This window comes from Temnothorax americanus, unplaced genomic scaffold (assembly GCF_048541705.1).
Source record: "Temnothorax americanus isolate GAGA-0224 unplaced genomic scaffold, ASM4854170v1 Scaffold37, whole genome shotgun sequence".
Lineage (NCBI taxonomy): Eukaryota > Metazoa > Arthropoda > Insecta > Hymenoptera > Formicidae > Temnothorax > Temnothorax americanus.
In genome coordinates this window covers 1,776,672-1,797,597 of record NW_027509515.1, presented here as the reverse complement: position 1 = coordinate 1,797,597, position 20,926 = coordinate 1,776,672, and the positions used below count along the sequence as shown (strand labels likewise).

Below are 20,926 nucleotides of genomic sequence, written 5' to 3'. Positions count from 1 at the left end.
ACGTTTTGCATTTCAGAAAGGCATACTATGCTCGCTAGATAATATGCATTATAAAATGTATGTATGTTATAGTACAGGAAGACAGAGAATAAAATACTGAATTATATATAAAGTATAAAAAACTACTATAAACAAAAATATTAGAAATAAGTGCCTAAGAAAGTGTATTAAAAATATAAAGGCTGTCAAAGCTATATATTCACCCAAAAAAAGAATTATAGTTTTAGCAGAATCCTCTAAATCTTAAAGGATTTTATTCTTATATATGGCCTCAAGAGAAATCCTCTAAAATCAAGAGGAAAATATTCTAAGCACAATATTTTTACAATTAGAGGAATTTTTTGCATCTACAATCTTGCTCTTCTTAATATTATTTTCTTCTTGTATACAGATTATATTCCGTTTCAAGTAAACATATTCCTCTTAATACAAGAGGAAAACCGTTAGAATAATATGTAATAAAGTTTTGATGAATAGTCCACTTTATTGACAGAGGAATACTCTTTCTGTAAAAGTTTTTGCTTAAAAATATGGGATTACATGAAATTTCACTTTGTAAATAGAATAATCTTTTTGGGCCGGTGTTTTTTTTCAGCAAAAATAGCGTTGTTGCTTAAAAATATTAATTGTTAGTAAATATTATTTACCAGAAAAAGTGCTAGTAAATATTAATAAAGAAACAGCATGATATTTAAGAAAATGAGTAAAATAAAAATAATTTTGATAATTATCTATATATTAAATATTTCGTAGCAGCGAGAGAGAGAGAGAGATGAACTTTTTATTTATTTATTTATTTTTTGAGACAATGTAAGCCCCTTTTTTACCTAATTTTAATAATTCCCTTCTATGATGATCTTGTCGTGGTGAGAATGCTTAATAATATCCTGAAAGGGAAGCTAAAATGTGTTGCATCTCGCAAGAATATACGACGGCTAAATCAAAGATAAAATTAATTCCTTAACATGCAGAATAGAAGTTAAAACCAATTTCTTAAAATGCAAAAATTAGATTTAATTTCTACATTCTTGCAGAATTAAATGTTATATAATATACAAACAATTAGAATCAAAAGCCATGCGATCCAAGCTTAGGTTTTTGAAAGCCTTATATTAGTTTCTGTATACATATATGTCTATATATATACATATAATTTTTCCAACGAACTGCGCGCCGATTATTTGTCGGACTTAAAACACAGTAATTGTTAGAATTAAAAACCCTTCCCTCCCCGGAATTAAATCGACTCGATTTAATTATCTAAAAACTGTAAAGAAATTTATTGCGAAAAATATTACCTCAGCCAGGGTTCGAACCTGGAACCTCCCTTATTCCGTGTAGGGCGTCGTACCAATTCGACCACCGAGGCATGTGGTATAATATTCATCGCAATAACCGGTTAGGTAAAATTTCTTTACAGTTTTTAGATAATTAAATCGAGTCGATTTAATTCCGGGGAGGGAAGGGTTTTTAATTCTAACAATTACTGTGTTTTAAGTCCGACAAATAATCGGCGCGCAGTTCGTTGGAAAAATTATATGTATATATATAGACATATATGTATACAGAAACTAATATAAGGCTTTCAAAAACCTAAGCTTGGATTGCATGGCTTTTGATTCTAATTGTTTGTATATCGTTACGATCTTATTTCTCTTATTATTAGTTATATAATATGATGCAGAAATCAATCTTTAAAGATTTTTATAGTTTATAGATATTTAGATTTAAACATTCAATTACAGGCTTAAACTTGTAAATTTTATGTTATTATATATTATTTAATTTTTTTACTATAAAGCATCACATCCAGTATTATGATCTTTATTATGAGATCTTTTGATATAATTATTATTATATTATAGCGATTATATATATAAAATATATTGTATGATTGTGTGTGCGGGACAGTCAGTATGTAATATATACCCACATATTATTTTTGTACGTACAGTTTTTATTCGGAGAAATTATAAGGACTAAAAATTATGTACTTATAGAATGTCGCGCGTTGCTTAAATTCTAAGAAGTACATGTTCAGAGAGGCACGGGATGGTACATTTAGTTTTTCGTCTTTCGCTTCACCGGTCGCGAGGTTCTGTTATCGTATATATAACTCTCCAGAAAACAACAAGAACGAGAATTGAGGGGGAAGGGGGAAAGGATCCGGTGGTATGTACAAGTAAGATGTCTGCGGGATTGTCTCGTTCTCGTCGAGCATCGATTTTCAAGAGTCGCATCTTAAGACTGATGTAGCTCACCGCTCTCGTCACACGGATAGAAAAGAGAAGAGCTTTTTCCCGCGAGTTTTCGTCGGCGATCGTACGCGATGGCATTTCCTATGAGAAATCGATACGCGACCATCCTCGCGACCGCATGCGGCGATGTGCGATTTTACCGATTCTAATTTACATAAATAATAATAATAGTTATGCGCGCGAAAGAGAAACCGGGCGTGGTGCGTTTTCCCTCGCGAAAGCAGAGACGCGCTTTGCTCCACTTTAACATTAGTATTACGGCTCGATCTTCAAGCGTGTGACCGCTTTTTAATTATGTGATAAAACGATTCCGGGATCTCCACGCCGAAATCTCGCGCCTCAACGCGCTCGTCGCCCGATTGCTTTTTCCATGTCTTTCAGAGCTGCGCCCTCGTTTCGCGCCGTGGTCGATTACCACATTTTTATCCGACGTGGATTTCCGGACTTGCCGGAAAAACGATCGATCTTTGATAACCGGATCGCGCGGCCGGTCGACGAGTCGGCGCGTTGCTCGTCTCGCGGATGATAAGATCACTTTCTCGCGGAGAAGCCGTCGCCGGTCGGATCCAGCAGCCACGGATAGTTGTTGGGGCACTCCATGCAGGTGAAGAGACGCAGGGTCTCGCCGGGCAGCTCTCTGGTCGTCAGAGGGCAGGCGTTGGGCAACGAGCAGTAAGGTAGACCCTTTTCGTCACAGGTCTCCTTCCAGTCCTGGAAATCTCTAAGCGCGGACAGCTCAGTGGGCTGCTGCATCCACTTAATCACCTGGAAGAGAAACGAGATGTGAATTAAACTTTGGATTTTTAACGCATGAAGAATGCATCAATGATTGTCAATAATGCAAGGTCGATCTCTCACCTGAACCATAGTAACGAAGTACACGTCGCTCCTGGCGATCATCTCCTCAATAAACTTGATCAGCTCATCCTTATACTCCTTCTTGCTCTTTAGCCAGGACGCGTGGAAGTGAAGACCGAGTGGCGCTCGGTTGGTGTTGAAATGCCTGTTGAAGTTGTGTCGGAGCAGACGAGCGAATTGCTCGCCGGTTTGGATGTTGGAGCAGGAGTCGACCATGTGACAACCCGGCAGGGACTCGTCGAAGGTGGGATCGTCCCTGCGGTCCAGCTCGTTCATCACCATCTCCCAGACTGGATGCGACCTCGACGGACAATTACCGCCGTTGCCGTTGCACTTGTGCGGCATCCTGAAGTACAACGTGTACGGCCAAATTGGCACGCGCCCCAGAGACGCGGTGATGGAGGCGTCATACACGAAGAACTGATCGGCCATCATCTCGAACTGCTTGTTACCGCCGACCCTGAGGTAGGGCGCCCGCACGCCGATGATGGAGCCATCGGTGATGTTGGCGAAACGCTCGATGATCAGCCTGGCGCCGGCCATCTCCGCCAGCCAGTCGTCGTACGTGCCCTGGCTCCAATATTGCGGGTCCTCCTTGTGCGTTAACGAGAACACCGCGATCTCGTGACCGCGTCGATGAAGATCCTGCACCGCCGAATAGTTGGTGTACTTATGAGAAACGAAAAATGTACCGCGAATCTGGCAGCCATTCGGGTTCTGTCGTTGCCCGTTGAAGATCTCCTCGTAGAGATCGATATTGTCCACGTTCGCGGCGCCGTTGAAAGTGATCGTGATCATCTGCGGCACTTGCTGGGGATCGATGTTGCCGGGTATACGGGTGCCATCGGCCGAACAGTAGCAATCGGGCAGGACGCATTGCGTGGGATCGCAATCCGGTGCGCGATTGGGATCGGTCTCCACGGCTGTAACACGGGTGTTTTTTTTTTTTCAATAACATGTATTGATTAAGAATATTAAAATAATTTCTTTACTTAAGAAGAATTTAACTTAAAGCGCCATTATACACGTGTCGAGCCGTCTTTTGATACTGAAGTTATTAAAGATATATCATTATACATCCACTTCAATAGCTTAATAATTACGCTCGACGCCGATTCTATTGCGCAACATGATTGTAATCCAAATGTGGGATCGGCTCGTGTTAACATCACACGATCACAGTAGGCGAAAGCAGTATTGTACGTTGCAACACTTACTGCAGGCGTTCTCGTCGGACTCGTCCTTGCAGTCGGGCTTGCCATTACAGAAGAGTTCCTTGTCGACGCATTCGCCGTTACCGCACGACAATTTCCCCTCCGGGCAAATGGGTTCGTCGGTCTTGAGGATGGGCAAGACCTTACGCGGCTCTGTAAAACGCAATCTCCGTTAGACGCTCGTCCACAAATTGACTACCATCCAAAATATTGAGCAGGTGTGTATAGGAATCCATCGAATATCAATAGAATAACCACAGAATGCCCAGTATACAATAATGCGCTTTCAATCAATCGACCATAACGTATATCAATTAATTATCGTTCAAAGCGCTATTTTCATTATTAAGTATTGATTCAAACTACATCGATATAATTAATTATACCAAAATAGATGAAAGATCTCGTAATAAATGGTTTAAGGCAGATTACCGAATATTGTATGAGATTGTTATCATGCTCCACGCAATTCACGTGGAAAACTATAGATATATAATCAAGGTATAATCAAAATAATTAAGATTTCGTAACGGGCACTTTATGGCTATCTACTGAATATGAAATTCTAACTGCTGTTGGTGCTCTAAGTAATTCACTTGACCAGCTACAGGTGTAATCAAGGCCCGAATGCGACTGTTCCCCGTTTATTTACACGCAGCAGCGTAGGAACCGTGTGTCGTTCCACATAATAGACTTGGCGAAAATACGAAGATGCAAGATAAAACGGTTAAGCTGGGGGGAGGTCGTGCTGAATTAATTCATGCCACCCAATTTCCGCAGCCTATCTTGTCCACCCTAGCGCGAACACAGTAACATATTAAATATCTATTCTGTGTACTTTTTTAACGCGTGGTGGCGAAGTATATACACATATGTATATATACAGATAGCTCAAGGATTTCGAGCTCTCGCAATTCTTTCGGAGAAGAGAACACCTTGACAGACGTGCTCGTTCCTACGCCACTGCCCTCCAAGTTTCTTTTTTCTTATTTTGCTCCTCCGTCGGAATGGCTTTCGTCTCGTCTCGTTTGTCGTCCCTTTTTATTTTCGTCCTCCAGTTTTTTTCGTTTTTTTTTTACATTTGCCGTCCACTACAAAGTGCGCATTTTGTCGGTCGGTCAACGCTTCTCAAAGCTTATTCTCGTTTCGTTATCCACAAAAGGGTAAAATGTATACGGCTCGTCCTGCAACCTCTTTACCGGTTTTCGCAGGAAGACTGTTTATCATTCGCTCGACGGCGACTCCAAAAGATAAACTTTGACTCGGCATTTGTCTGCCTCGTCGACTGGCAGCGATGCACGCAAGCCGTTATTCGTGTGTATGAGAGAATGAGAGAGGCAGAGAAAAAAGAATGAGAGAGAGAAAAAAAATGAGCTTTGGAAATGTGATGTGGTGCGAGCGAAACTAGAGGAGCGAGAATAACTATTGCAAAATAAAATTAGAGTGTAAAGCAGCGTGGGCATGGAGGAATTTGGCGTGTTTGATGATATCGCGATTTTCAGAATTAATTGATGAAACGTGAAATGAATAACGTCATCTCTTTTTGTTATTAACTCGCATTCGTGAAGATTCAATTTGTTAAAACTCTCCATGTGGATTCTTCTGTCGCTTGGAAATCGATGATTCTTGTTTCCTACACCTTTTAGCTTAATTACCGTAATTGTGATCAAAGGAAAGTATGCGAAATCTTGTTTACCGATCGACAGCTGCGACAGACATTGAAATTACAGAAAATGGACGTGAAAAAGTCGCGTTACCATTTCTCGTCGTCTGACGCTCGTGAGATACGAGAATTACTGGCGAAAGAGAAGTCTCTCTCTCAATGAGACGATCGGACTGATCGCGCGCGAGACTTCAGTAGTAAAAGCGAGCCGGTCAGACGACTGTTCGAGTAGCGAGGAGCTACTCCTGTAAAGGAGGCCAGATCGCCGAAGCGAAACCGATCTGGATGTAGAGAGAAAGATCGGCGAACGAATACGTGAAACCTCGTACCTGGAGCGAATTAGGGGGAGAAGGGAGATCCCTAAATGTTAGAAAATTATTGCGTGCCAATGTTGACTCGTATTTAAAACTGCGGAGAAAGACTCGTGACATTTGAAATTTGCATCGTTGGCGGTAACGTACGACGCGAAATAAATACCGCGATTATGTTCTAATACTTTTAAAGTTTATCTGATGGCCGTTCGAGGTATCAGAATTAATTTATCTAAACACAAAATTCGTACTCAGTGGAATGAGAATCGAACGCAGCAGTGCGTTAAATGGAATTACGTTTTGAAACACCGGTGGCAAAAATCGTGATTATCCCCGAAGTGGAAAGATTTATCAATGCGCTAATTGCAACATGCAGTGACTTTATGCACGCCTTTGCGCAAACTTTGCTCTTCTCTCCCCCTCCCCCCCCGTGATCTTTTACGGCGGAAATCACTCAGTGCGAGATCCGCTTACTCAGTAACCGACTTCGAACGCCGTCACTCAAAAGTAAATGCCTCTGCGGTTGTTAAACGAGATATGTCTAATATACGTTCGCGCGAGATAAATATTTTCGCTACCGGTTATCGCCGCTCACACAAGGGAACAGTGTCGTAACGCGGAAGCGTAATGGTCTTCCGCGTGCGCACCGGCACGCAACATTAGTGTTAACGATTTGACGACAGACCGACGTTAAGCTGACAGCAAGTCCAGTAAAAAATTGGACGAAACCGCAAGAATCAAATATCACATTAAACGTACGGTTAACTCAATTGCGGCGAGGGAGAATTAGCGTGAGTTGAAATTGCCTTCCGTGAAAAGAGAGATTCTTCAGCAGAAGGAATTCTCAACGTGATTGTAAAGAAAAGAAAAGTTTAACTGATACGCGTATAAAATATTTAATAACCATCTTGTAAATAGTTGTAACGAGGACGGTGGACTATCAAACCGGAACGGAATCGAGAACGTAACTGGTCTCTTCGTCCAACTCCATTGGAAAGTGCAGTTTTGTTAGTCATATGCGCGGTGAGTCGTGGAAATTGCATGAGAAAAATATACAGGGAAGATAGTTTCGAGGATTCGAAACCGGGTTAGCCGCTCGATGTTTTCACGACCATCGCGTCTCTGAAACGTTTTCGTTTCGCTCGAAACGATGAGGCATAGAATGGAGCCCCCGCTGGGCCCCGATACTTTCGCTGAAAATCGAAACCAATCCCCCATCGAGACTCGCCTCGAGCTTCAGGACGAAAGTGGTCGGGCGAGAAATCCCCGCGGCGCGGCGGGCGTGAAACGTCTCTCGAAAGTATCGGGGACCCGGGCATTTTCGATCGTTAATCGCTCTCCGCTCTGAAAGTGCAAATTCCCCCCCCCCTTATTTCCTCACTCGCGATCAATCTCGCGTCGAATCCCGTCCGTCGAATCTCGTCGTCGTGTTAATGCGCGCTTTCCGGTTTAATGGCATTCGCGCGTCGTTGGAAAGTTTCGCATAGCTGGCTTTTTCGAGCCACGTTGCTTACGTAACAAAAAAACGGTTGCGCAATGTCTCGTATCGCGATTAAAAGAAGCGACTTCTTGCTCGTAATTGGGTAACGACGTTATCGGAACAAAATCGTGATCGATCGCGAAGACTGTCGAGCAATTTGAGAAAATTTCATTTCCAAAAACGGTATCTCTATATTTCATCCTTTATTCGATTACCTCTCGATGAGCGTTCAGAGACGTTCAGGGTCGCTGCGCATCGTGGATGCGAGACTGCGTTTAGGTGCGTGAAAACGGTATCATGCGTTAGTTGCTAATGATATACGAACGGTGCGTGCTACGTTGCGAGTCTACGAGGGGAATCGGCGATCTGACCGGCGAGATTGGCCGGTCGCCATCGCCGATTCTCCGACTTACTCTCGAGCTTGTCACAGTTGGTGACTTTGCCCTTCCAGTCGCAGGTCTGTTTGTCCACGTCAAAGGCCAGTCCGCTGGGACACGTGATTTGCTTCAGGCCGGACCTTGTACACCTGCCGGAGCCGGGACAGAAAACAAAGGGTGCCTGCGTGAGTCTAAACTAGGGAAAAAGACGTGACGTTCGCTTACTCTCGAGCTGATCGCAGTTCTTCACGTTCGTCTTCCAGTCGCAGGTCTGCCGCTCGATGTCGAACGCGAGACCCGTGGGGCACCGCACCGTCGCCAGCCTGGTCACCCCGATCTCGGTCGCTTTGTCGCACCTAAGATCATTCTCATATCGAAAATCTTTTCGCACGCACCTTGCAGTAGCCACGAACGTGAGCAGTAATTTCGAATTTCCCTTCGATTCGCAAAATAATTAAGCGCGAAATGCAATAGAGATGAAACAATACGTTTATACAACAAGCAAGTATATGTGCATCGACATATTATAAACGGGCGTTACGCGTTGAGCCATTGTCGCGACGTAATATGAGTAATATAGATTTTATGCGCTTCTATTGTATTCCGCTGACGTAATTTTAGGTTTTGCCGATCGTATACTCGCGTGAACGAAAGTAGTTGAACAAACGAAGGCACGATGATTGCTGTATTAGAAATGCGATAAAGGAAAGCTTATTCGTGTCGACTATAAAAAATATCAAATGGCAAGGGAAATGTTAAACTGGTCTCGGGGCTGCATCTACCAGATCGCCTTGAGTCCTGGAAAATTTGATCGAAGCATTCTTGATCAGTCACATCCTGGATCAATGAATAATACGATTGACGTTATTTTTACCAACCGATGACCTATTGTCATCGACGTCATCTGCATTCCGGGATATTTATTATGCGTTCTATCAAAACCGGGTGCCCTTGGAGCTTATACATTCTCTGTCTCTGCCGAACGAGAGATAACCAAAATGTCGCATGCGTCTCGCTGCCTGCGTTCTTTTAACGGGCAATTAATAACTTTAAGCAAAGTTCTCTTGAACATATGTGTGAATAAAAGTGGACGAATATGATTAAATTGGCAAGATTAGAACCGGCGCGATCCGGGGAAAGTATATAGTGATTGAGTCTGACAAGTCTGCTTCCTGGCGACCGGTAGAGTCAGTGATATAAGTCGAGGTACAGGCGGAAGTGAGTCAGCGAGCTAGCTTATTTTTTATTAAAAACCCGATAATTACCTTACGCGATTCCAATCACCCGCGGTCGCTGTGAATTAAACGCATTACATAAAACGATATAATTATAATCATGCATGTAAAGCGCGGAGACAACTTTTGCCGGTTGTTCTTCAAGTTCTTGGAAAACCGGTGCTTGAATTTTTTTATTGCTTTTTGCGTGAAACAGTATAAGTTTATGTAATATTGTTTTGCTCGGGGACGGTGCTGCACTGAACTAGCTCGATCCGATCCTGCATTTGTGGATGAAATAATACGGCGCGACTTACCTCACGACATCACGACAGTCTCCTTCAACGCTCAAGCGAAAGTATTCGTCGCCCGGCCTGTCCTGACAAAGCTCCTCGGCGTTCGCGTCAAGTCCGTCGCCGCCTTCGTCATCTTGCGCTCTGACCTGCGTCCCTGCGGACAAAAATATGATTTACTGATTAATAATGCTCATTTTGTGTCACGAATGAGTCACGCCATTCACTTTCTATTAAATTCAATTTATAGCTTCTTCGCGTGACAGTCACGACGTTTAATAATAATAAAATTTCTTAGAAATTGTATAAATTATGTTGCAGAATTCAGTAGTAAGGATTCTCGGGGATAAAGGTCGTCCTAATTTTTAAATAACTTATGCGTTGAGAGAAGCTGACGAAAATCTTTAATAAAAATATCCGTAGATGATAGTAAACGTTGTTGTAGATATTAGGATCAATTGGCGTGATCGAAGATGGACTTCAAAGCGGAATTGAATGTGACATTTCGCACGGGGACAAAGCGGAGGTGAATTCGATTAATCGTTGAAAATGTCACGATCGGTTCACGAACGTGCGCTTCGCGATCGCGGATCGAAGGAGGGGTCGGTGAACTCCGGTAGAAGTAGAAAGTCTTGAAAATGTCAGGGCAACGGGGGAGGGGAAAGCGACAGTGGGGTTCTCCAAAGTAGGTTTTATCTCTCCCTCTCTCTCTCTCTCTCTCTCTCTCTCTCTCTCTCTCTCTCTCTCTCTCTGTCTTTTTTTGTAATGCGCGCTGTCAACGTCGATTTCAAAAATTCTCTCTCATCTTTATTTACAATTTCAATATTTCAATGTCTACTGACGGCATCTTTTTTTTACTTTATTACGCAATATTCAAACACTTACGATTTCCAATAATTTTAAAATTCATATCTCTATACTTCTTCGGCCATAGTTACTTTATTAAAATAGCGATTTAAAAATCGGACTCCAACTTTAATGACTGTGAATGGTGCAACTCGAATATAGGCGTCAAGGACGCGACGCGAAAAATTTTTGCACGGTTAAATTGTAAATAAAATAGATTGCACTTACCGGCGAGTAGACACAGAGATCCCAGCAGAAATATCAACTTCGGCGACATCGTCGTCGTCGTCAGGACAGAGAACGTCTGGACAAGCCGCGCCCTCTCCGCCCCTCTATATGTGCACCACCACTCCTTCCCTCTTCGTCGTGGGACTTTCACCTTCCGGATAGTGCTGCCACCTCTCAGGAGGACATCAACAAAGAAGCGAGGTCCTGTTTATCAGAGAAGACGAAAAATATCGATGAGTAATTAAATTATTACATGCGCGATGACGACGTTACAATATTATATTGATAATTATTACATTTATTATGATAATATTCTTTGTGAAACTTTCAACTTCATTTGACTTAGACGAAGGAAAGACATGAAGATAGTATAATCTTGAAACCTATAAGTATAATTTCTAAAACGGAGATTTAATTATGGAAGGAAAAATGAAAACCTAGGATTTAAAGGGATGAGACTCGGATGAGACGCGGCTCGAACGTGGGATGGAATGCAAAATTAATCGTTTGCACGCGGATCCTATTTTCTACCTGGCTCCATTCTTTATTCCTTATTTATGTGCCACCGACTTTTGTCCGACGTGGAAACCATTTTTAACTCGGCGAATCGGTTAGCAGCTTCTGCTTCGGACAAGAATCGCATCAGGAATGCTGCATATAGTAGAATCTAAAAGCTGGATTTATAACGCTGTTTTGGGTACCTAAGTGAATTAGGAGAATCAGCACTTAAAATCCTGATAAGATTTATGTTTGAGCACCGATTATTATAATGGAGATAACTCTTCAATATACAAGTGTGTCGCTGTTCAAGGTCCGAGCCGTGACTTTGATCGCCGCACGTCGAGAAGTGAAAACGGAATCTTTTTTTACGAAACTTCTTTTTATGATCCTCATGAAAACGTTACGATGTCCCGAAAGCGATTGCGAATGAAGCCTTGCACTCATAAACCTGAGAAAGTGTCACTCGCGCCGCGTTACTTTCATGCGGGAATCACGCTTGACGATGCACTTAAGTAGCATTTTAAGGCGCAGTATCGAGGAGTATCGGGGTATTCAACATTCAACAAAGTAAAAAAATTCAAGGTATATATTATAGCTCCGTTAAGGCAACGCGTCACGGCGCCTAAAGAGAGTCCCGCTTGAAAACGGAACATCCGCGCGCGCGCGCGCGCGTGGGAAGAGGAAAGTCGTTCGTGCACACAAGAGAGATATAATTTCAGATGTAACGTTTCATGCGTATGCGAGATTGCGGAATCGCTCCTAGCGCACGGAAATTAACTGCCTGCTCGCGATTCCGTGAAATTGTTAATGATTCAATTCTTTTAAGTACATAACCACGCGATGAATCCTTCCGGAAGAGTATTTGCATGTGCAGTGAGGCGCGGCGAGTTTCCTGCGTATCGAGAGGCGTTTGACCTTTCGGCGAAATCCATTGCCACGGCCCCGAAAATGCGTTTCCTCGAAACAACGTAGCGCACCGATGTAGCGTTTAAAATCGAGTTCCCGAGCTGTATCTAAATGTGGGAGGGACGGACAGAAGCACATCTATTTTTCTAGCGATCCGATCGTCGCTAGATCCTTTTATTCTAATAGACGCACCTTCGGGACGCTTTAGAGACGATAATGATGATCCACTCGACGACCAATAAATTTGCGGTTTACACAGCAAAGGTTATCTGTGTCGTCGCGGGCGAAATAACATCGCAGGACGCGTACGATTACGCGAAACATATTTGCATCGTCGCGACACGGCGAAAGACGTTTATTCCAAATTCAGGTTACGAGCGTGCCGCGCGACACGTGCAAAAAAATATAGATCTTCTTCAATGTCGAAGAATTAAAAAAAAAGCCACAATTGTGTATTGCCAGGTCGTTGTATCGATGTCACGAAAGCGACACGAAAAACCACACAATGAAACTCGCTCTAATGCGGAAGATCTCTCGCTGCTTGATAATTGCCCAGCTGAAACTAACGTTTGACTTATGATACCAGAATTACGCTTACACAACGTTGCGGAGAATTCAGTCGCACCGGCAATTATGACACGATGGCGAACCATAAAAAGCGTCACCGTTATAAACGATTAAAATTTGCATGGAATCAGCATCAATCTAGCACGGATTTTTGTATTTTTATTACGTAATGAGAAAAAGATACATTCGAGCCGTTAGACGGAGTGGTAGTATAAATCGATAATTATATTAGACACGCGTAATTTATGTGACATAATTGTTTTCATGCAACGCATATATAACGCATTGAATTTTTCTTCCTTGGCGAGCGTCGCAGAAGTACAATATGCCTAAAAACCGGGATATTGTGGAATGAATACAAATTATTAATATAAATATAAATATAAATTTATATAATTATATTTATATTCGTGAATATAATTTATAATATATTTATGAGTATAAAAATTTAATAAAAATTTCAACTCACAATTTCACTGACAAAGCCTAGGATTTTGCAAAATTATTAAATATAGTAACATTGTGTAATTTTAATTTATTCCACAATATCTTGTTTTTTTGTGAATTTTTCTAGGAATTTTGCAAAAAAAATTCAACGAAATCCCAGCGACATATATTTCGGCCAGGTTTTCCTCAGGCATTGTGAGGACCCAATGGCATTTCTAAATGCGCGCTCGAGCCGAGTCCTTGGCGAGATGCACGTGTCGGGATGCCGACGGGGGCACACGTTCACCACCGTACGTGTAATAAATAAATAGGGAATCCGCGCAGGAAACCAGTTTTCGTGGTGTTCGCGATGTGCGTGCGGTGTATGTCGGCCTCTCCATTCCGTTCCTCCCCTTTCCTACACGCGCCCCGTTGTCGAGGTGTCCTAGGTGAGCCCGAACGTATTTCTCGTTATCCTTACGAGACCTCGTTATCCGATCGACCTCATCTTTTACTGGTCGACCGGTTGGCCAGGTAAAAGTAGCTGGCCGGTTAAAAATTATTGTGAACGCTCGGATACACATTCGCCTCTTCTAGGTCATACGCGCGGAGAGCAATCGCATGAACTGTACATCGTCGTTTGTTGTTACGAATTTAAAGGCCGGCGTTACTTTCGATGTCGATTTTGCATTTATACTGCTTGCTGCCCGCTGATCCCACTCAAGTGGGTCTGCGGATTTACGAACAGGCATTATTTGAAGCTTCGCGAGACTGAGAGAGGCATTTTTCGATAGAGTGCCACAAATATCGCAGGCGCTCGCCGAGCTTCTAAACTTATCATCGATTGCAAAACGCGAATTACTCGTGGCGAGAGAAAGACCGGGCGACGCGATGAGAGAGTTTTCATTATCTCGTCTAGGACGGCCGCGGGGGTCGCGATAAATGTCAATTGCCAATCGGCATTTCGAAGCCTCTTCTTTCCTCCGCCACGACGGTGCACTGAACTGCAGCTTTTCTTCGCTTGTGTTTTCCCCACCATCCTGTCTTTCGTCGACCGCTCTTACATACGCCACGTTCTTGTTCGCTCTCTCCTTGAACTACTGCGGATCTCTCGATAGACGACGCGGGCTCACCTTCGACTCCTCGGGTGCTCCCAGAAAGATCTTAAGAGCGTGTCGCTCGAGAGGTATCATGAGAACGGCTCGTCGCTTTTTACGTTGTTTTTTGCGTCAAGCTATCTCGATTATTGCATTAGAAATGCGATAATTATCGCTGTAGGTGCGATAAGCATCGTTGCTTAGATCGCGCGGGTCAGTTGCAAGATTGCAACTGATGAAATGTATATTTTAGCGATTACAATCCGATATCTTAGATATCCGATAAGATAATTAAAAAGAGAGAGAATATAAAAATAGGTACCTTAGGTAAACGTAAGCTTCTTTTTAAAAACTCCAAAATATATTTTAAATATAATTTGAGGAGCCCATATATCACCTGACAGCCTCATCATAATTAAGTAATATATATTGTTTAATGCTATTTATGATTTTTTGCCTTTCTAAATTCAGATACACGAAATCCTTGACGACTCCTGAAGCTTTAAACCTGCTGTGACACATTAAAATTCCGGGGTTTTTTTTCATACTTTCCGGTGAGAGCAGGTTTTCTATCGTTAAACACTTCTCGGGTCTTTCCATCAGATTATTGTCGCTCTTGACTACCTGTTAACACTTCCAGTCTTTGAAATTTCCAATTTTTTGTTTACTCCTATTTTTGCATCAAAAAATTAATTTTCGAATGTTAGTCTTTTATATGTATTGATTTATTTTGTACGTTCTTTCAAAAATTGCCGCAAGAAGAAGAACCGAGAGAAAAAAAGAGATAAGGAATTGAGACTTACATTCAATTAACTAAAATTCATGTCGCTTAAAAGAGTTTTCTTTATACCTCGGTCGAAAGTACGTACTTTCGTCCCTAATAGCAGGGACGAAAGTTTAACATTTACTCCTTGTGAGAAGTACACGCGCGCCCTCTATAACCTTCAACCTTAACGCCCTTTAACCTTAAAAATAGTCATCAATATTGTTCTGTCTCGTCAGTTAATTTAATATTAAAATATTATTAAAGTCAATTCAATAATCTAGCAAAAATGAACAATATGTCATCTGATGAATCCGTAGACGAGGAAGAAGTTATACGAAATTTTGATGTAAAAGCGCGATTGATAATAAATACAGATACGTTGCCAAAGAAGTCTGTTGATCGATACAATCTATTTTTGATAGAATGGAATTAATTTATTTTTACAAAATATGACAAGACTTGACTCTTCGAATGTATTTGATGCCTGCCCCCACGACCAGCAGCACTCGCTTCGCTCGTGCTGAGCTTTGTGAGCGAAGGTTTCTACTTTCACACTTAAAAACTATAAAGAACCAATGTGCAAGTTTCTACTTTTTATAGTTACTTTTCTTAAATAAAATTGTAAAATAATTCTCTTAATTAAAAATTAATGTACAATATGTTAATTTGTTTTAGATTTAAAAATCAAGCATGGTAATCAACCGTTGAAACATATGACCCGTTATACAGTGGGTAAAAGGGTGAATGACTTACATAATAAACAAGTCAGTGAAGTACGTAAAACGATGAATAGTGCACGTTACGTTTGCACAACAGCCGATATTTGGACTGGTTCAAATAGGAGATTTTTAGGTGTTACTGCTCACTGGGTAAGAAATGTGTTATTTGCGTAAGATTTAATTAAACTAACTGTCAACATAACTAAATAGTAATTATTAGATTTCTATACGATAGTTTATAAAAACTTATAATATTAATCAACAGATTGACGAAAAAACTCTAGACAGAAAATCGGCAGCTTTAGCATGCAGGCGATTTCCCGGAACTCATTCGTTTGACAATATTGCGGAGATGTTAGAAGGAATCCATACAACATTTGGATTAACATGTGATAAAATTATAGCTACAGTTACGGATAATGGATCTAACTTTGTGAAGGCTTTCCAAGAATTTGGTATAGATGACCCAGAATGTTTTTCACAAGGTGATTAAAATATTCATATGCGATAAAGTTAAAAAGTACGGGCACGGCTAGGTTATGAATCTAATTTGGAAAATATGCCATAAGCAGGTTCTGAACAACTTTTAGTTTGTTTCAGTTATTTGAAAGTAAGATATATTTTTTTTCATATTTAGCTTTTCTTTAATTATTTTTAAATTGTTGTTCTAAATTAAATTATCAACCAATTTTTAAACGTGACACTTTATTTTTTTTAAAGTCTATAGATTAAGAATAATTGTGTCAGTTCATTGAAACTTATTATAGTTTCTTCAAACATTGTTGTTTTATCTAATATATTAATTGACATGTTAAAGATTCAAAAGAAGTTTTACTTTATAATAATTTTACGTCAAATTGATTAACTAACTATACGTACCTTTTTTGTAGAGCGTAAAATTATCTACAATAAAGATCTACAACATTTATCGTCAAGTCAGTCATTTAGCTTGCACGCGCCGTCAAAGTCCGAGACTCGGATCTCGAAAACCATCGATTTCATCGTTTTTTTTTATGTTGCGTCGGTGATTTTTTTCCGTCATTTAAAATGGAATTAAAAGTCCCCAAAAAATCACACATCATCTGAGAACTACAAAGAATACTTTTCATGGTGTAATCGATTTTTTAGACCCTTTTTCTTTAGTTTGTAGTTATGTAAACAAAAAATTTTGATTTTTTGGAATAGTCGTGGTTGCAACCTGGGAAAAGTAATTGGAAGGTTAACCCCCTAAATTAGTCTAATATGACTGGTTTATTAACGATAAATCGTATAACGTATAACATATACAGGGGATAGACAGAATAATGTGAACACCTGGGAAATGCAGAAATTATAATTTCTTATTAATAAAAAAGTAGTGCATTTCCCAGGTGTTCATATTATTCTGTCCATCTCCTGTATATCATATATTATGAACATAATATACACACTCACACGCACATATATACATCCATGTGTACATTGTAATCATACAAATTTATATCTTTATGTTGTAGAAAGTGATAAATCGAGTGGTGAAAATTTGGCTCAAGCAAGTGCAAGTGCAAATGCAAGTACCTCTGCAGACACTGAAAATGTATCTAATGAAAACAATAAAGTAGTTATGGATGCTGCAGAAGCAGCCGCACAAAATGTTGATAACGATGAATTTGATTATGAATGTAGGATGACAGACAGTGAAAGTATTATAACTTCTAATGATGAAATCTCAGCTATTCCAATGCTATCTCGTTATTTCCGATGTGCTAGTCACACGTTAAGTTTGATTGCGACTACAGACACTATAAACGCGATAAATGAATGTCCAAGAATTGAAACAGCTCATAGAAGTGCCATGGATAGATGTCAAGATCTGTGGAAATGCTTAAACTCACCAAAAAAACGAGAAGAGTTAAGAAAATTTATTAGATGCAGTTTGAAAAGACCGGTTCCAACAAGGTGGAATTATTTATATGATGCGTTAAAACAGATACATTCATTAAGAGGAAAAATAATGAGTTTCGAAGTTCGAAGTATCATACAGACTACAAAGCCATTACGGGATCAGGATTTTGAATACATCACAGAATATTTGCAATGGTGTAAACCTCTGGCGACAGCGATTGATGTATTACAAGGAGAACAGTATTGTCATTACGGTTATCTTTTACCATCACTGCTGAGTATTAGAAAAAAATGGGAATTATTAGTACAAGGCAGTAACCTTGAAATATGCAGACCATTAGTTAAAAACTTAAAAAATAAATTAGAAATAAGATTCTGTGAATATTTCAATATTGAAGGCAAAGGCGAATTTGCAGCAATAGCTGCATTCACACATCCAAGATTTAAAATATCTTGGATGTCTGCTTTAAAAGCAGGTGCTAAAGAAAGAGTGAAAGAGTTGGCACATAATATTATGAGACCCGCCAGAGAGGAACAACCAGTCGCTCCACAATCACAAGATGCTAATGATGATTTCTTCGATTTTGGCGAAAATAATTTGGATTCGTTTCTTACTACGGCATTTGTTCCACAAGGACAAGAAGAAAATGAATTAATGAGGTATTTTAATGAAACGTCGACCTCATTCGATCTTCTGGAAAAATTTCCTTTGGTCAAAAACTTATTTATAAAATACAATACTGCATTGCCGTCCTCAGCACCAGTAGAAAGGCTTTTTTCATATGCAACTTTACTTAATTTACCAAAATTTAATAGATTATCAGATTCACAGTTTGAAAAGCGGGTATTATACAAGGCAAATTCAAAAAAGAAATATTTATGAATAAACATGTTTGTAAAGCTTTAAACATGGCAGAGTATTCGCCAGCTCGCTTGCATGCTAAAAAAAATTATAACCATTCTTCAATTTCTTTTTTTCATAATAATTTTCAACCTTAATTTGCTTTCCAAAATAAAATTTTTTATTTTTTTGGCAGAGAATTCGCAATTTTCTTTCTTTGCAAAAAAGTAATAACCATTGGAAACTGAAAATTTTTTTACTTTCCTTGGCAGAGTATTCGCCATTTCCTAGCATATAAAAAAAGTAATGTATAACTATTCTTTATATAATCCCTTTTTTATAATAATTTCATGCGTAACTTGTGAATTCCCACTTTTCAGGTTTTGGATAGAACCTTCGAAAATATATTTTTGATTAAAGATTGTTTGGAATTTTGCAATTCGTATCACTTAGGTGTAAAAAACCAATATATTTTTTAAATCAATATAAAAAGTATACAAGTAAACATAAAAACACAACATAATAATTACAACAATACACAATATTAAATATTAAATAATGCGTTTCTATGTAAATATTTGTAATATTATACACATACATATATATATATATATTTCATTGCAATATTATCTTTAATCTATTTTACATAATGTTATATAAGTCGTGAGACTATGTGCATATTTTTCAATATAAGAAAATACATAGAGAAATTTGGATGTTAATTATTTCTTTAAACGTTCTCTTCCTCTCCGTTTTCATTATTACATGACTACGATAATAAATTTGTGTTAATTTTGAAAAAAAAGTCATCGGCGACCTGGGAAACGTAGACATCGAATTCGAGAATTTGGAACACCTAGACACCGAAAACTACGGAGCGTACGGCCTGGGTGCTGTCATCTGCGATCTAGGCCACGTAGACATAAAAATTATATATTTTTTACTTTAACTGAAAGTTTTAAATGTGAGACCTTTTACTTAATAATATTTAAATCTGAATTTTTAATTAGAGGTGATATGTACACAATAATTTAATATGTAATTATGGTTCACTTTAGTCGTAATTTACAAGTTAATATTAGGTAATTTGTAAATTAAAGTCCTGTAAATCAGAATTCAATATTGTTTTGTGAATTATACCAGCTTTAAAACACGAATCATGAATTAAAGCCTGTGTAATAAACAAACCAAATTTTAATTATAAATTAAAGCCGATGCAATTCACAAATCAAAAGTGATTTGTGAATTAAAGCCTGTGCAATTCACAAATCAAAATTGATTTATGATTTAAAGCTTTTGTAATTCACGAATCAAAATTGATTTGTGATTTAAAGCCTGTGTAATTTACAAATCAAATTTGAATTATAAATTAAAGCCGGTGCAATTCACAAATCAAAATTGATTTATGATTTAAAGCTTTTGTAATTCCACGAATCAAAACTGATTTGTGAATTAAATCCTGTGTAATTCACAAATCAAAATTTATTTGTGAATTAAAGTCTGTGTAATTCACAAATCAAATTTGAATTATGAATTAAAGCCTGTGTAATTCACAAATCAAAATTGATTTTTGATTTAAAGCTTTCGTAATTCACGAATCAAAATTGATTTGTGAATTAAAGCTTGTGTAATTCATAAATCAAATTTGATTTGTGAATTAAATACTGCTTAATTCACAAATCAAAATTGATTTATGATTTCTTAATTTCTTAATTACCAGTTTCGCAACCCTGCACTACGCGGGCCAAGTTGAAATCTCGGTCCTGCTCGTCATGATGCCCTCGGCTTCGCCTCGGAGCATCATGACGCGCAGGGCCGAAAATTCAACTTTCGGCCCTTGTAGTATAATATACTATTTTGTTTGAAACTTCCACATTATGAAAATAAAGGCCTTTTATTTTTTTGTACATATAATAATTAATTATTACTTGAAAGAAATAATTTAGTAATAGCAAAAATTTACTTTTGACTTATTAATTTTCTACTTTTTTTTTTATGTGTAAAAACTCTGATACCCTTCGATAAAATATCCAACCAAGTCTTAATTTAAAAATAAGTATCGCGTCAAGTTTGACCCAGTTTCCGTTGTTCGAAGGATAAAAGTATTAAATCTTCTAAACATAAATTTTCGAAGTAGCATAGCGTCTTAAATTATTACTCTTCCAAATAAAGTTGTGACAAATCTATGAAACTTAATTCAACGATGTCGCAACGTTGAAAAACTGTCGTCTTCGATATCCCTTGATTTATAGATAGTTCTTGAAATCCATCGTTGTTCAAATTACTCTCGTTAAACACTATTTCGTACAAATTGAAGGATATATTGGAAGCAAAAGTTTCACGCGTTTGGAGCACTAATTTCTAATTTATTTTATTATAAATTGTATATTTATATAAATTGATCCTGATTTATTATATAAATTGGCGATATATTTATATAATTCAAGTTAAGGCGTGTAAATTAATTTATTTTAACT

At 39.0% G+C, this 20,926-nt stretch overlaps 2 protein-coding genes across 3 annotated transcripts in view; one reads left to right on the top strand and one right to left on the bottom strand.

Moving 5' to 3' along the window:
- The window catches only part of LOC143901934 (uncharacterized), a 32,127-nt gene extending 11,950 nt beyond the window's left edge, over positions 1–20,177 (top strand). The window contains exons 3-5 of the mRNA XM_077414565.1: positions 15,681–15,874; positions 15,990–16,209; positions 17,221–20,177. Of these exons, the coding sequence (XP_077270691.1) occupies positions 15,719–15,874; positions 15,990–16,209; positions 17,221–18,491 (1,647 nt within the window). The 5' untranslated portion in view covers positions 15,681–15,718 and the 3' untranslated portion in view covers positions 18,492–20,177. The remainder of the gene's footprint in view (positions 1–15,680; positions 15,875–15,989; positions 16,210–17,220) is intronic.
- Verm (LDLa and CE4_CDA_like_1 domain-containing protein vermiform) lies at positions 1,937–10,854 on the bottom strand. Of its 2 annotated transcripts, none has more exons than XM_077414575.1 (6): positions 10,743–10,854; positions 9,693–9,825; positions 8,387–8,517; positions 4,334–4,483; positions 3,117–4,039; positions 1,937–3,023 (listed from the first exon to the last, which is right to left on the bottom strand). In XM_077414575.1, the coding sequence occupies exons 1-6, from the start codon at positions 10,789–10,791 to the stop codon at positions 2,790–2,792; spliced, it is 1,620 nt and encodes a 539-aa protein (XP_077270701.1). In that variant the 5' UTR covers positions 10,792–10,854; the 3' UTR covers positions 1,937–2,789. The 2 variants fall into 2 exon arrangements, with proteins under 2 accessions (XP_077270701.1, XP_077270702.1); XM_077414576.1 differs by lacking the exon at positions 8,387–8,517 and adding an exon at positions 8,198–8,310.
- Positions 20,178–20,926: the final 749 nt, after the last annotated feature.

Excerpts from the sequence above, each read along its gene's own strand:
- Verm (XM_077414575.1), bottom strand. The coding sequence starts at position 10,791 with ATGTCGCCGAAGTTGATATTTCTGCTGGGATCTCTGTGTCTACTCGCC. Across the intron at positions 4,040-4,333 it reads GTCCGACGAGAACGCCTGCA|CCGTGGAGACCGATCCCAAT; the intron begins GTAAGTGTTGCA and ends CCCGTGTTACAG. Across the intron at positions 3,024-3,116 it reads ACTTCGTTACTATGGTTCAG|GTGATTAAGTGGATGCAGCA; the intron begins GTGAGAGATCGA and ends TTTCTCTTCCAG.